Below are 16,071 nucleotides of genomic sequence, written 5' to 3' on the forward strand. Positions count from 1 at the left end.
TGTGAAAATGTGTTTTCTAACTGCTGACTGTGGGAAGAGACATCTTTATCTGATGCCTGCTCTTGATAACGTTGGGAGGCGCTCGGATACCATGGTGATGGGTACCAAGTAAGAGCCGAGGAAGGTTGACTGGCAAATCTTGTAGGGGCAGGGCTGTGTCTTTCTGGGTACTGGAAAGCATCCAGCACATGGTGGCTGCTGCCCTGAGAGAAACCTTAAAACCAGTCCATGGGAGTTAGGTGCCTAACCTGTTTGATGCTTTTGAAAACCCCAGGAGGTGCTGAGATGCATCCCTAGACACCTAAATACCTCTGAAAATCTGGCCCTAAATAATTATTGAAAATGGGATGGAGGTTCCTAAGTCACTTAGGTGCCTTTGATCATTCTACCCTTAGGTCCCTAAGTTTAGAGAGCCAATTTGGCCTAAATATTACTAATAATACTGTGAAATATGATGTAAAGCTGTGGTGCAACATACATAAATAATAAATCAGTAAATAATAACAATTGTTTTGGGGGAGCAGGAGACTCTCTGTGTTTGTTTCCATGGATGTGGGAAATCCAAACAAAAGGGGAACTTTGTGTAACTCACCTTCAGCAGCTCAGCGGCCGGTTGCTGACACTTCTCCTCTAGCTCTGCCGTCAGCTGTTGCAGCAAGGAACATTGCTGGGAGAGTTTGGTAACATTTTCATTTAATTTCTTCAAAGTCTCCATCTCCTCCTCCCCCAGTCTCTGGAGAAAGAGTTTCTTTTCCTCACTCAGATACCGTTCTAGTTTCTCAAATTCCGACAAGATTCGCTGTCTGTGACGCTTTACTCTTTCCTTTAGTTAATAACAAAACAAACCCATAAATATCAGCAGAATTATCAAGTGTATCAGGCCATTTTCGATGAAGTACATGAGATCTGAACAAATGTTTACAGATTCATATTTTAAGGCCAGAAGGGACCATTGTGATCATCTAACCTGACTCTCTGCATGTCACAGGTCAGAAAATTACACCAGGGGGTTCCTGCATCAAGTCCATAATTTCTAGATAAAGAATTAAATAGTCTGTGAAGCAGGGGGGCTGGATTCTGGGTCTCCCACTTCCTAGATGTGTACCTGACCCGCAGGACGATAGAGCCATTCTCACTTGCTGTCTCCTGGAACGTTTTCAACAGGACAGACTGAGCTTCCCCCTCCCTCTCAGACACTGTCCTGAGACTGGGCATGAGATTTCCCTGTTCAAATCCTTTCTGCCCCTCAGGCCTAGGGGAGAATTACCCTGGCTCTCCCACCTCCCAAGTGAATGCTCTAACCACTGGGCTAAAAGCTGTAAGAGAGGCACCATCCTGCCCTCATTCATTGTATAGGGAGCTGAGGCCCCTAACTCAGCAATTTTCAAGGTGCCTACAGCTTTGGTGTTGTAACACTTAAGTCCCTGTGTGGATCTGGGCCCAAGTCACCCTCGAGTAACAATTGCATCCTTCACTCTGCCCCCACGTGAGACAATAAACCCAAAACTCATGTTTGGGGAAAAACACCCCCACCCCACCTCACCCCTCGTCCTTTCCTTACACTAGATATTTGTCAGGAAATGCAAAACGTCCATAAAAGGCAAGGTGGGACAGAATTAGCAACTAAAAACACATCATCGTATGGGTGGGGAATGGAATCTCCAGAACCCCTTGAATTAATGCCCCTACATTTCCCCCACATATTCGGCACTGGTCCATCAACAAACACAGCAATTTTCAAGCCAAGCTGAGTATATACGTGGATTTTAGAGCACTTTGAATGTCAGTTTTAAACTGAAATGGTGTTTCAGCCTTAAATATGGGACAGAAAGGCTGCCCCTGAAATGTGTGTAACTCCGTTAGACTCTCTGGAGCCAGTTCCCCTCTCATTGACCCAGTGTAAATCAGGAGTAACCCTATCAGTGCTAATGGGGCTATAATAGCGTAGAACTGGTGTGAGTGAGAGCAGGGCTGTCCCAGTGAGCACAGTCCGTGTAAAATTGACCAAATCAGAATGGCTACATTTACACAGATTTTGCCCCAGTGTAAATGCTGACACAAGGTGTGAGACAGCGAAAAGTCTGGGTCTGTATCTTCTTGTGTGTTGCTAGAACTATTGGGCTTGATTCACAAGGGGCTTCTGCACTAGAAATGCAGATAAATAAAATATGTATTTATCTTGGCCTCCTTTGCATCTTGATTCAGTGTAAATCAGCCCATTGCTGTTAAGTGTTATGCAGATTTGTTCATTTTTAACCTTCTGTTCCCCTCCATATTCCTCAAGCTGAACATTTTCTGGAAAGTCTGATTATAATCAGAAACAGGGTTTATTTGTTTGTTTGTTTTAACGCTATGCTGGTGTTGTCTATTTTTATCATGATTTTCTTGTACATTTTTAAAAATACTTGAATAAAATGAGAGATTAAACCAAACTGCAGACACTTACTTTCCAGTCATTGGGTTTATTCCGCTCCTTGGATTCCAGCTTTGAAATCTTCTCCATCGCTTTCTTCAGACACTCAATGTCTTTCTGGAGTTTCACCTGTGGGGATAACGATGCCCGGTGAATTCTGCTGCAGTGAGTCAGCGCTCTGGGGATTCCTCACTCATGGGTGGCAGGAGGTTTTGTGGCCAAGCTCAGGCCGGCCGTGAGGGGACCATGGTTCTGCGCCCAGCCTTGCCATGGACAGAGCTGATTTGAGTGACCCCGGGGCTCTCTGCAGAGCTGTCGTATTGGCTCCCCAAACAGCCAGGCTCTGTCTGGGTTACAGAAAGGTGTTGTGCTATTGATACATGTGGTACTTGTTCCAGGGCTAACTCTGACCCCCCTAGAAGGCAAGGATTGTGTTTGTGCCAAGGTGCATGGCTGGGACCTGGGATCCCTTCTCCAGTGCTGGGAACCCCCACTTGACACACATTTTGTCCCAGCACATGGCACTAGAGCGTCAGCATCACACTGGCTTTCAGCCTGGCTCTGCTGGTTCAGCAGCTCTGTCTGAACCAACCGTGGGCAAACAATTGCCTCGTGTGGATCTTGGGCAACTCACACAGAGCCTGCCCCCTTCAGCCTAGTGGATAAACTCCCACTGACCTCAGTGAGGGCAGAACTGGGCCATGTCACCCTCTGTGCTCAGATCCCCTTGTGCAAACAGGGCGAAGAGGGCAGGGCTCTATGGCTAGACCCACTGGTGTCTGTGTGGGGCTCCGACAGCCCGGGATGGAAGCAGCGCTGGGCGCGAGTACAAAGCATGATCACTGCTTTCATTTCTTGTAACAGCAAGTGACCAGGAGGCAGTGAAAACAACAGTCAGTGTTTGTAGATGCCTGCAGGGGCTGGGCGCTGCCGTGCAGAGTTTCAAGTCACAGACATATTGATACGGTTGGCAGGTGAAATCCTGGTCCCATTGACGCCACTGGGGCTGGGTCCACGAGGCACTTAGGCATGTGACACTCAGCACTGCAGTAACTGACTTTTAAGCACCTAAATTACCTCTGGACCAGCCCTGAGACCCACAAAGCCTGAGTTAGGGGCCAGGCTCCCTGTACAAAGCATGGGAGAGACAGACACCTTAGACTGCGACCCACAAACACCAGCAGGCTGGGCTGGGAGCTGCCTAAGCCAGCCAATGGGAGATGCTGAGGAGAGGTGTCCCAACCCCGCCCCCTCAGGGAGGTGGGCATCTCACTCCGGGATGCAGGGAGGTGACTGGCTCTGCCAGCGACCCCCAGCCAGGAACCCAGCTCCTGGAGTCAGGTGGTCGGACACTCAAGCTATGAGCTATGAGCCTGCCTCACTTCGCACAAAACTGCTGGGGGAGGGGGAGGAGCCACCCTCTTTCTAACTTTTAGCCCAGCAGTCAGAGCTCTCCCCTGGGGCGAGGTATGCTGAGAAAGGAGACCCGTGTTCCAGTCCTACCCCTCAGGAAAGGCTCTAACCCCCAGGCTATGGGAAAGTCAAATGTGGGGCTCCCTCAGTCTCTCCTGGTGAAGCTGTTCCACTTGGATGATGAAAGGGGCTGTGAATTGCAGTGGCACCTCAAACTGGGACTTAGGTTCCTAGGTACTGTTTTGGCTCCAGGCCTGGGAGTTTTCCACTGACTTCGATGGGGCCAGGATTTCACCCCATAGATTTAGAAGACTCCTACCCATCATGGCTAAACTCCATGTCATTTTAAAATTAAACTTCTCCTGCAGTGATTTAATTTCTACTGAATGTTTAGAAATAAATAATGTTTCCTACCTTGTATTCCTGAGCAGCCTCCTCGATGGGTACACGAGCATGAGATCTGTGCTCCTGGGTTTTATCACAAACCAGACAGATCACCTCACCATCATCTTCACAGAACAGCTTGACTTTGTCCTCGTGCTCCCTGCAGACTATCTCCTCTTTTTGGTTTTCAGGTTTTATTCCTAGTTGCTGGATATTTTCCACCATGCTGGGAAGCTGCCTGTTGTCCTGGAATTTCTCTTTCTTCCTGCATTGTGGACAGCAAACTCCCTCTGGTTCCATTTTCCATTTTTCATAATGCTCAGTGATACAAACTCGGCAGAAGTTGTGTCCACAGTCTATGCTCACTTGATCGTTGAAATCATTCTTACAGATGTGACAAACCGCTTTTTCCAGTAGCTCTATCAAAGGACGAGCAGAGGCCAAGGCCAAGGCTGCGGGAATGTAAGAGTTGCAGTGACCAGTTTCACTTAATGAATTATTCTCTAACTGGAAATCAGATAACATTTTAACAGTGAGGGGAACAAGCCATTGGAGCAGCTTCCCCAGGGAAATGGCAGCATTTGTCATCACTTAGCGTCTTTAGATTGCCTTGGCTGCCTTTCTAAAAGATTTGCTGTTCACTGACAGATGTGAAGGTCAGGAGGGACGATTCTGATCATCTAGTCTGACCTTCTGCATAACACAGGCCAGAGAATGTTACCCAGTAATTCCTGCGTCCAGCCCACACCCTCTTCCAGTAATAAACTATATGTTCCGCTTACTGAGCGTGGGGCTGGGCCATCATTCTGGGGGCTCTGCCAGCTTGTGTGAACCCACCAATAAGGAGACCATGAGGCCATGTAACATGAGCGTGAATGTGTCTATGCCCCCCACACACACACTGACATTGCTAGCTCCCCTCCCCTTCCCATCCTGTCATGCCAGATGTTGGCTCTGCAGAAGCCATTAACAAGTAAGAAGTTGTTCCTGGCTCTCTCTTGCCCTGTGCTGCTGCCTACACGTATCACAGCCAGCAGCTTACAGGGGGCTGTATGCAACATTGCTCATGTAGCCAGAGCTGAGCAGTGAGCTGGGCCCCTCACTCCCATTACCCACCCCTACCTGGGCCTCCTGCCCCAGCTTCAGCCAGGCTTCCCTAGCCATGCCCCAGGCCCATCCAGTGCACCCGCCTCCGAACCAGACTCCTGTGCCGTGCACAGGGGTGACGTGTAGCTTAACTCTGCATTTTCTGGATTTCAGATGTTTCAGTTTATGCCAGTTTCATCCCTCCCCCTGATCCCGGCGCACATGGAGGGGCAGGGAAAGGGGCTCAGACACCCCGAGAGGAGCAGGGTCTCGCACATCTCAGTGCACACACACAAGGGGAGAATTCATGGCTGACAGGTGCCCTCTCCCCATAACCTCCGACATCCTCTGCAACCTCTCACATTCTGCAACCCTTTATGTCTTCTCCCCTCCTGCTCCCCTGTAATCCCGACCCCTCCCTCTTACCTGAGCCCCCAGCCCCTTTTCCCTGCCTTACCATCTGTTCCCATTTATATCCCTCCCCAGAATACCCCCATCCCTCGCTGCAGACCCAAGCCCTCCTCCACTATTCCCACTCCTCTTGCACCCAGAGCACCTCCCCTCCCAGGGAGCCTTCACAGCTGCCATGAATTTTCTTTTCAAAAATAATTTCAGCACCTTCTGAATATTCTGCTGTGCACAGGTGACATTGCTCCACAATCATCATCGTCACCAAACACCTTGGCAGAGGCAGATGTTCCCAGAACAGATGTTCACGGTTCCTTCTCAGAGTTCTGCCCATGGCAGGTTTCAAAGTTCCAGACTTTCAGAAATGTCCAGAGGCCCAGTGAGATGTTCTGTTCTCCCCACGCAGGTGAACAAACACAGCCTGACACAATAGCTCTGGGACATGAGGACTGCTGCGTTCACCTCAGTGGCTGTTCCCATCCCCTCCCCAGTGCGAGAGAGTTTCTGATCCGGGTCAAGCCTGCCCATTCTCAGCTCCTCACCCCACTCTCAGCATGTGTGCTTGGGTCATGCTCTGAGCATAGAATTTCTCAGCTCCCCACCCAGAGGGGCAGAGCTTCCCCAGACCCTGGCACACAGATGTGGGAGAGGGAGGGTAGAGGGCTCAGACACCCCCAGAAATGCAAGTTCCCTTGGAAGCTGACTCACATGAAGGGATATGGGAGAGTCAGACACCCATAAACGTGCAGGGGGCCCCACATGCTGGTACCCACAAAGTCAGAAAGATGGGCTCAGGAATCACTGGGGGGGGAGGGAAGGGACAACCACATCCCAGCCTACACAGGGGGGTAGAGAGGGGTAGAGAGGGAGGCAAGGCCCCCGTCCAGGAGCTGGCTTGCATGAGAGGACAAGGAAAAGTGGGTCACAGGCCTGTAGCTGGGCTGGAGGGTCCCCAGATCATTGTACACACACAGGAGGGGAATGGGGAGTGACAGGTGCCCCTGCCCCTGTTCTTCTTCAGCCCACCTATCACTGACCCCATCTTTCCCTTCACTATGTCCCATTCCCCCACCCATCACCGGAGCCCCTAACCCCTCTCCCTATAGTCCCACCTACTCCTCCACACCAAACACCCTCCCTTCCTTTGCTTGTGTCGTTTATTTTCTGCTCAAAAATAGTGTAAATGCCTTTGCATTATTCTGCTGTACTCAGATTACATTTTCCAAAACCCAGACCCCCTTTGAAGGGGCAGATTGGAGCAAAAGGCCTGTCCCTCGGTTTGGATTTAAAGCCACACTGCCTAGGTCAGGGCTCCTATTCAATGACTGCGACTTTCCCTCAGAGCTACCCCAGTGCTGTAAATGAAGAGCTATTTGTCCAGGCAGTTAGCCTCTGTCTGCACATCTTCAGTGTAATCCCTTTAGCTCATCATTAGCACAGGAGACAATTGAGGAGCTAAACTAGAGGAGCAAAACCTTTTTTACAAAAAATTAATTAGATTTTCACCACAGGGCTGGTGGATGCCCACACGCCCTGTTCAGTCCCTGAGCTTTGGAGACCCTGGTGCGATCAGCTGAGCCCTAGTCTGATCTCTAGCTGTGAGCAACAATTGGTTGTCAAAATCTGTCAACTTTAAGAACAGCTGGATGTTTTTGGGGGGGGGCTGTATCTCAGCAACCCCTTGGTCAAATGGCCCCAAATTTGGACCAGTAATAGAAACCTATGCCCCCATGAGCCATACCTAATTTCAGGGCAATCCAAGCAACTGTGCAGATTTTACAGCACTTAGGAAAGACCAGCTTTAAACAGAATCTTGATCTAAAACTGAACTATAGCAGGGCTGTCACCTTTATATACTGAAGTACTTAATATACCTTAGAGCAGTGGAAGACGGCTTGGTGGTATGCGAGGCAAACCTCGCCACTGATTCCGCTGCCGAATCCCCCCCCTCATCGCTGCCATGGAAGCTTGCCACCGCCGAGAAAGCCTGCCGCCGCCGAATCCCCTCCCCTTGCTGCCGCCGAGAAAGCGCACTGCCACCGAAAGTCCCACCCACCCTGCCGCCGAAAACGGTCAAACGGCGTCAGGGTTTCGGTGGCGGGCATTGATCCCTCCACGCAACCCTGCCGCCGCCGCAAGTGTTCCCCCCGCTTATTTACTGAGTTCCACTCGGGCCAGGTACAGTCAGGTGAAGCGGTACTTGACCTGACTGTACCTGACCCGAGTGGTACTCAGGAAAAAAAGGTTGAGAACCGCTGCCTTAGAGAATACTGATAAAATACTGATCTACCTTCATACTTGTTGGCCCAGAAAGCAAGTGTGACTCACTCTGTAGGCCAGGGATTATGACGGTCACTGGGGAGAGGTGAGCACCTGGGTCCCAGTCTCTGTGTCTAGGACTATTTAATTATTTATATCACCTGGAACAGCTTGGACAGGAAGGTGTGAGAGGAACCCATTCAGGAGTGTGACAGAGCAATTCATTTAAGGCATAGTTTCTCAACCTGTAGTATGCGTACCCCTGGGGGTACGCGAGACACAGGCAGGGGGTACGCGGTGAAAAATCCAGTGAAAGGAGGTGAGTGGCAGCCGCCGACTTTTGGGGAAGTCAGGTTGCAGCTGCCTGCTTCCCGCCCAGTTCCAGCTGGGAGGTAGAGGGCAGCTGCCGCAGTCCTGGGAAGCTGAGCGGCAGCCGCTGGCTTTTTGGGATGCCAGGTGGCAGCCGGAGGCTTGGGCAGCAGTCACTGGCTTTTTGGGAAGCCGGATGGCAGCCTGCCTGCCCTGCCCGGTCTCAGCTCCCAGGTGGGAGCCCAGTGGCAGCCTCCTGAGCCTTGTGAGCGGGGCTTGCAGGTGGGTGGCTGCCACCCGCGACCTAGCTCTGAGCTGAGACACAGCCTCCCGTGGCCCAGTTTGAAGACGGGCAACAGCTGCCTGCTGCCTGCCCACATCCCTGGGTCCCAGCCTGCGCGGAAACCTCCTGTGCCCCAGCTCGGATTGGGTGGCAGTCGCCGACCTCCCGGGCTGGCAGCCGGACGGCAGCTGCCTGCAACTTGCCCAGGTGGCAGCTCCCCTCCTCGGCTCAAAGCCCGGTGCCCAGAAAACCAGGTGGAGAGACCAGCAGCTTGCCCAGTCTTGGAGCCGGGCTCTACCCGCAGGTTATTTGTCAATTTCACTGCGCTAGCTGAGCAGTGAACTTCACATCTATGACAGCCCCGGATTTTACCAGTATAGAAATGTTGAGGGGCCCACACACTGTGATTTGCCTCAGACCCGCACCCCTCTAGGGATGGCCGTGGGGAACGCTGCTATCCACTCTGGTGGGCTGCTACTGCCTGCTCATCCCTCACAAGTTCCCAGGTATGTGAGAACACCACGTGACCCCGTCATCAGGCCATAATGATTGGCTGGCACTGACCTTTGCTCCTATATGGAGGAAGAGAAGGAGGAAGAAAGGGAGAAACAGCAGGGGGTTTTGTGATCTGCCACAGCCACACAGCACTGCAGAACTCAGAACTCTCCTGCTTTACGAGAAATACAGTCGTCCAGCGATAAAGGGGGGAAAGATTGTATTTCTCAGAGTGGAAAACTGAGTGTTGGGTACTTATTAACATTTTCGGAAGTTAGGGGGTACTTGCTACTTAAAAGGTTGAGAAACACTGGTTTAAGGGACTAGCTGAATGCCCAAGACAAGGTAATCTGCGGTGTACGCACAATTTGGTGAACATCAGTCACAAAATGCTGTCACCTGGTGACCACAAGTGGAATTACAGAGAATCGCCTGAGAGCCGGCAGGACGACTGCTTGTGACAAAGGTTAAGATTCTGTCAGGGCTGTTTTTAGTAAAAGTCAGGGACTGATCATGGGCAATAAACAAAAATTCAGGGAAGCCCACGGCTTGTCCCTAAGTTTTACTAAAAATACCCTGAGGGAAGTGGGGGACTAATCCCGGGAGCGCTGCCGGGGGCTGACCACTGGTTGGGGCTGCTGCTCCAGCAACCCCAAGGACTGGCTGCCGTTACTCCGTGCCCTCTGTGCCAGAATCAGATCCTTAGTTGTGACATTTGCGGCTGGCGAGCACTCTGTCATGTTTAGAGCAGGACACAAAAGTTTAGTCATAGAAAGAAGAACAACTTTCTAAGTGCCCCACGGTATCTAGAGCTCTCTTTCACTGCAGAATCATTCAGAAAGGATGGACTTCTCCTCTTCACAGGGACCAGCGCAAGGCCTAGGCACTTACGTCCCATTTAGAGTCTCAAAATGGGACATAAGCAGGATTTCAGCTGGGTCTAGGTCTCATGCTGCCTTCCAAATGGATGAACATTTCACACGGAGCTACTTCAGCCTACTCGGGGTTTATCTAGTTCATCACAGAAAATGTGGAAATTGCCTGTCAGTTATCTAGCTTCCTATTTAGAACCAACCCTAAAAACAGCGTAGCTAATTGTTATCGGACACAGACAGTTTCTCTCAATTTCAGGGAAGGTTGAGCAGACGTGCCAGACACTTTTTTCAAAAGAGCATTAAAATCAATTTTAGATTTTAAGAAATCAAACTTTAAAAACCATGGAAATTCAAAGTCAAAATTCAACTTTAACTAAAACCACCTGGAAGTTAAACTTTTCCAAACCACTCTTGCAAACCACACTTAGGGTCACCCAAACAAATGTAACTCCATCACAGCAGTGTTGAAAACATTCCCCACATCTCTTGACCATTAAACACACCTCTGGTGTTAAGCAGAATGCTTTGACTGGAGACTGAACTCTTCTGGCGCCATGCTCTGTTTTAGGTACCTATATGGCCTCATTATCATAGTGTCTGGGCTCCTCACAACCTCACAGTCTTTTATGTATTTACACTCACAACCCCTCTGTGAGGTAGAGTCCTACTGTTATCCCCATTGCACAGATGGGGACCGGCGTCACAGAGGGACAGGTTTTCTAAACAGATTGAGGCACCCAAAGATTCAGATAGGTGCCCAGTAGGATTTTCAAAAGCAACGAGGTGCCCAACTCCTATTGAAATCAATGGCACGTGGGCATGTCTGAAAATCCCACTAGGCGCTAATCTGCATCTTTAGGCACTTACACACCTTTAATAATCTGTCCCTAAGTGACTCACCCAACATCCCACAGGACAGCTGTGGCACAGCAGGCTACTGCTGTAACCACTGGACCATCCTGCCTCTAATCTCATGATCTCAGCCTAAGCATTTGCACATGAAGATCTGTGACCAACCCCCGCCTGTGCAATCTGAACACAAACTTGGAGAGCTACCAACACCTCCACCATTTGAGCTAACGCCCCAACTCCAGGACATGTTCACATTGGTATTTGTGTCCTGAAAGACCACACACACATTGTGGAGACAGCGAATGGAGAATGGGGTGGTTGGAATTTCCTTAAATGTTCAAAAATGAGGTGGCACAATTGTTTGTGTTCAAAATCGTGTGATGTTTGTAAGCCAGGCTTGTCATGTGTTTGGAGCTGATTTATGAGTTCTGAGTGCTTGGGGTAGGCACGGCTGAATGTGAGATCGGCATCATTACCTCCAAACTCCTGCTGTTGAGTAGAAATAGCTTCCTGATCCTGCACATTCCCATCTTCATTCCTAAAGAGAAGACATTCTCTGTCATCTTTCAGCTCAGTTGTTCAGTGCAGTAATTCTGCAGTGCATATAACAGGAGTGTAAGGGGAAATGAAAAAGGCAAATGCATGCACAGTACCTGCTTGATGTGCTTGCCTCCCCCTGAAAGAAGAAATGGGAAACTATCAATAATATTCTATAATTTAATAAAACCATGTGAAAAAACATCCATTGACCATTCCCTACGGGTGTGCCACATTTAAAGATACAAAACCCCTCTTCCCATCAGGGCAATCCCATTTCAGAATGGCAAATTTCCAGCCATCCCTGCTTCCCTATGTATTTATGAATGCCATTCATCCTAGCAAATAAGGTAGCTCACTTATCATCCCCTCTGTGGCTACAGTTTCCTAAAAACACTGCCACGCACCTTTATCAACCACAGAAGGTGATGCTTCTATATGGACCAGCATCAGCCAGAACAAGTCACAGATTCACAGCTGATAAGGCCGGAAGGGACCATTCTGATCATCTCCTCTGACCTCCTGTTTTGAGCACAGGTCAAAGACCCTCACCCAGTGATTCCTGCGTCATCAACATGTGTCTGCGCTAGAGCAGATCTCTGAGAGACGCCCAGCGATGATTTAAAGACTCCAAGTGATGGGAACCCACCACAAGGCTTGATGAGTTGCTCCAATGGTAAATCGCTTTAGTGTTAACTGCAGGGGTGATGAGATGTTGCCCCCCCTGTCGTATGAACAAATGGCAGCAGAACGGTGCTTAGCCTGTGCTGATGAAAGATTTGCTCTCATCTGAAGAGAACTCAACAAAGGAAGCGTTCAGATGCCAGAGGACTGTCAGAGCAGCAGGGAGGGGATGGGGTTTTTCTGTTGAGGCTGCACCAGCGCTGACCAGGGCTGCCCTCAGGCATGGATTGACTATCGCCTCCCACTGCTAAAAGGTAGAATTAATGATTCCTCTTGGAGTCTCTTGTTTTGTTAAAAGCAGGGACATTGCTCCTGTGTGGGCAGAGGGTTTTCCCATGAACTGAGCTGAAATCACTGAAAGCTGCACTCACTAAAGGAACTGGGAAACCTCCAGAGCCTGACAGCCAGCAGAGGGGGCTGGTCGAGCACCACAACTGGCAGGCAGCAGTAGCCAGCAGAGAGATGAAAGTGCAACTAGGATTGTGGTATGGCAGGGGAAAGTGAGACGGGAGTGGCAAAGGACACGCCCCACATGGGGATTCTGCTCATGGGTTTTTTTGTGTTTATGAATTCTCTTTGCACTGTTTTCCCAAACCAGCACTGAGTTACTTCCTTCCTCGTGTTAAAAGGTTTACTCCCTACACTCAGACTCTGTGCTGGCGAGAAGGGAAGTATTGCCTTTTGGGGGCACCCCGGGGATAGTGTGTGACTGGGTGGGGGCTCAAGCCAATTTGATGTTGCATCATTGACAGGAACTGCTGGACATTGAACCCGGCCCATGCTGCTGCCGACTCTGTCTGGTAGAAGGGTTACATAGCCTAACTCTGTTTGGCTTTAACTTCCAACCATTAGATCTCACTCCTCCTTTGTCTGCTGCATGAGAGTCCTTTCCCAGACTTCCCTTCACTCTGCAGGGCTAATAGGATTAAAAGGCAGGAAAATCATATTTTAGTAACTAAAACAAGTAGCTCTGACTGCTGTTGACATGGGGACGTAGCTTAGTGAAGTATTTAAATGACAAATAAGGCAGGTCCATGGATCTCAAACAATCCCACATGGCAAAAGGGGCACAGAAGGGGAGAAGCTCTCAGAGCAAAATTGACCACCATGTGCCAGAAGACAAGGTTGGAGAGAGAAAGCAGGAGGGTCTCTGCCTTGCTGAGATGCTGACCAGACCTCAGAGTCACATGTCTACACCAGCAGCACTGCATCCGCGTAGCTGTACTGATAGATCTGCGCCCCTGCAGTGTGTGTGGTGAAGACGCTCGGTGCCAATGGGCAAGATCTCTCCCGTCAGCATAAAAAGTCCACTCCCGCAAGCGGCAGAAGCTGTGTAGAAGAGAAGCTCTCCTGCCAACATTGCTCTGTGCACACTGGCACTTATGCTGGCATAATTTATGTCACTCAGGGTGGTGGAATATTCACACCCCTGAGCTGCATATGTTTTACCAACGTAGGCTGTAGTGTAGCGATAGAAAGGGTGACACCAAACATAGGGGATCGCAAGCAGTTTGTCTAGGGATGTTTGTGATTTTGTGAAGCTCTGTGACTCTCTCTAGTGCTTTCTTAAAAACACAAGTGCCTGTGTTTAAGAAATCCCCTTGCTAAGCCCATGATCCGGGCTCCCCTGACATTGTCTGTGAAGGGTCAGTTGAGAACTCAGAGTGCCCCAGCGAGCTGGAAATCGGCCTGAGCGGGTGTAACCCACTGGGGTCTTGGGAGGGCTGAGTAACTGGGTCTGGGGTTCCAGATAGCCGGGCTGGGGAGGATCACAGCCCAAAGAAGGGTGGCAGCCAGGGGGTCTATCTGGGAATGCATCTGAGAGACCCAGAGCTGGAGTAGAAACACGTGGGATCCTGTGGTTTGGTCCAGTCACAACAGACTGATGTCTGCCCAGAGAGGGTGTAACACAGGGCCCTGAACCAAAAATACCCCTACTTTGGACTGGTGGGTGGGCTTTGCAAAGGGAATCACAGAGTGTTACTGGGAAGCAGTTTCAGCTCCCCGCCCAGGGCCCTAGGACCCACTCCTGATTCCTTCATTTATCAAATGTGTTTGGCTTCAAGCAATAGCAGCCTCAGTGGTGGACTGATGGGGGTGGGGGAGAAGGCAGCATCCTCCCACCATGGACCGACTCTGGCCGCCAAAGTGAAATCCTTACGGCCAGCAGCCGGGGCAGCTACCTGAGACACGGGGATGTCCTGGCATGCTCTGTTTGCTGGCAGCTCTGGGGTTCATGCACAGGCCAGGCTGGGCTTGCCTGGCATGGACTAACCCCTCCCCCACTTAGTCTTCTGCAAGGAAACTAGCCAGGGGGACCCCGCACTCTTAGAAATGGTGGAGGGAAGGACTGGGGACTTTCCCTAATGGGGCAGTGAGGGGAACAAAAGTAACTCAAGAATCAGCTCCCAAGTGTCTCTGCTCCTCGGGTTGCACTGACTGACTGGGGGACGGGGGTGACAGGGAAACCCCCTTGAAGGCAGCACCGATCAGTGGGGGGGGGGGAGGGGAGACAGGAGGGGAGGGAAGGGAAGGGACAAAAGAGGAAGAAGGAACAAAAAAGAAAGGGAGGAAAGAAGGAAAGGGCGGGAAGAGAAAAAAAGGAAGGAGAAAAAAAAGTTAAGAAAGAGAAGGGAAGAAAAAAGCCAGGAGGGAAGAGGAAGAAGACCAGGGGCTGCCGGAGCCCGGCGCAAAGCGAAGCAGCAGCAGCAGCGGGAGGTCGGGGTGGGGGAGCCGCGGGGAGAAGAGAGGCTGGGAAGAGGCGGCAGCAGCAGAAGAGGAAGCGAAAGTTCCCAGCGGCTGCTGCCTGCCCTGAACTCAACTTCTCTGGCTCCAGCCCAGGAAGCTGCCCAACGGCTCAAGTATTGCTATGAGAATGGGGGGGGGGGGAGAGGGTGACAAATACAAGCATCACCCCGCGCTGGAGACCCTCGGTAGCCACTGAGCAGCCTGAAAACAGGCCCCAGAGTTACAGTTCCCTGCAGTCAGACAGAGCGCACAATGTGTCATCATTGTTAATACCCTACCTTGGACTGGTGGGCAGCCTGTGCCATGGGGATCACAGTGTGAGAGCGGTGCGCCGGGGATCCTTTGCAGTCCACACACAGGGATGCGGCATCCTCCTTACAGAACCAGGCGAGCTCTTTCCCGTGCTCCGCACACACATTCCCTGCCGCCCTTCTCCTTTGTCCTGGATTTAACCCCACTTGTTTGATGGTTTGTACTAAGCGGCCCAGCTGCTCGTTAGACATGAAGTCTCTTTTCTGGAACTGTTTTTCACACTGGGGACAGGAGGGTGTCTTCACTCTCTCGCAGCGCTGGGTGATGCAGACCCGGCAGAAGTTGTGTCCACACTCTGTAGTCACCGGCAATGTCAGATATTCTGTACAGATGGAACAAATGGCATCATCCAGCTCGCTCCTGGCTAAAGAGGTTGAGGCCGGGGGTTCCGGACCCTCATCAGCCTTGCGTTTCCCACTCCCTGGTGCAGCAGGTGCCGCCATGGCTGCTGGGCTCTCAGTGCTTCTGTGTCTCCTTCCCCGCCCGGTGCGCTCTGCTGGCACTGGTGGGAGGTGCCGCTGCTGGGCTCTGCCCTCCTCGGTGGCAGCGTGAGGGGAAGAGAAGGGAGGGGCCTGGAGGAGAAACAGGAGAAGGTAAAACAGAAGAAAGGGGGAGAGCTATCGACTGAGTGAAAACGAGGAATGACAGAAAGGGCGGGAAAGTGGCTCTGCCAGACACCCCTCGCCAGGGAGCAGGAGCAGGGAGGGGATTTTATCTCTGTGCTCGGCCCTGCTGAGACAAACACTGGGACACTGCGCCCAGGGGAGGGTGCAGAAAAGAGCCACAAGTTTTATTCGAGGGCTGGAGGAAATGTCTTCCAGGAACAGGCTGAAATGCTCAATCTGGTTAGTTTGTCAAAAGGAAGGGGAAGGGTGACTTGATGTTGGTGTTTATGGGCCTCGGTGGGGAGAAAACACGGGGCACTAAAGAGCTCTGGGCTCTAGTGGAGAAAGGCAGAACAAGAACCAATGGCTGGAAGCTGAAGCCAGGCACATTCAAACTAGAAATAAGGC

The 16,071-nt window shown here is 51.0% G+C and overlaps 1 protein-coding gene across 1 annotated transcript; it reads right to left on the reverse strand.

Annotated features, from left to right (window-relative positions):
• Window positions 1-592: 592 nt before the first annotated feature.
• On the reverse strand, window positions 593-15,501 carry LOC137142728 (E3 ubiquitin-protein ligase TRIM39-like; the record flags this gene model as incomplete). The annotated part of the gene is made up of 6 exons (XM_067532179.1): window positions 15,025-15,501; window positions 11,431-11,453; window positions 11,254-11,315; window positions 4,241-4,662; window positions 2,447-2,542; window positions 593-823 (listed from the first exon to the last, which is right to left on the reverse strand). Coding segments are annotated over exons 1-6 (1,311 nt in total), but the record flags the coding sequence as incomplete, so codon positions are not given.
• Between the last annotated feature and the right edge of the window lie 570 nt (window positions 15,502-16,071).

Source organism: Emydura macquarii, unplaced genomic scaffold (assembly GCF_026122565.2).
Source record: "Emydura macquarii macquarii isolate MOO-44397 ecotype Brisbane River unplaced genomic scaffold, CSIRO-AGI_Emac_v2 contig_3246, whole genome shotgun sequence".
Classification (NCBI taxonomy): domain Eukaryota; kingdom Metazoa; phylum Chordata; order Testudines; family Chelidae; genus Emydura; species Emydura macquarii.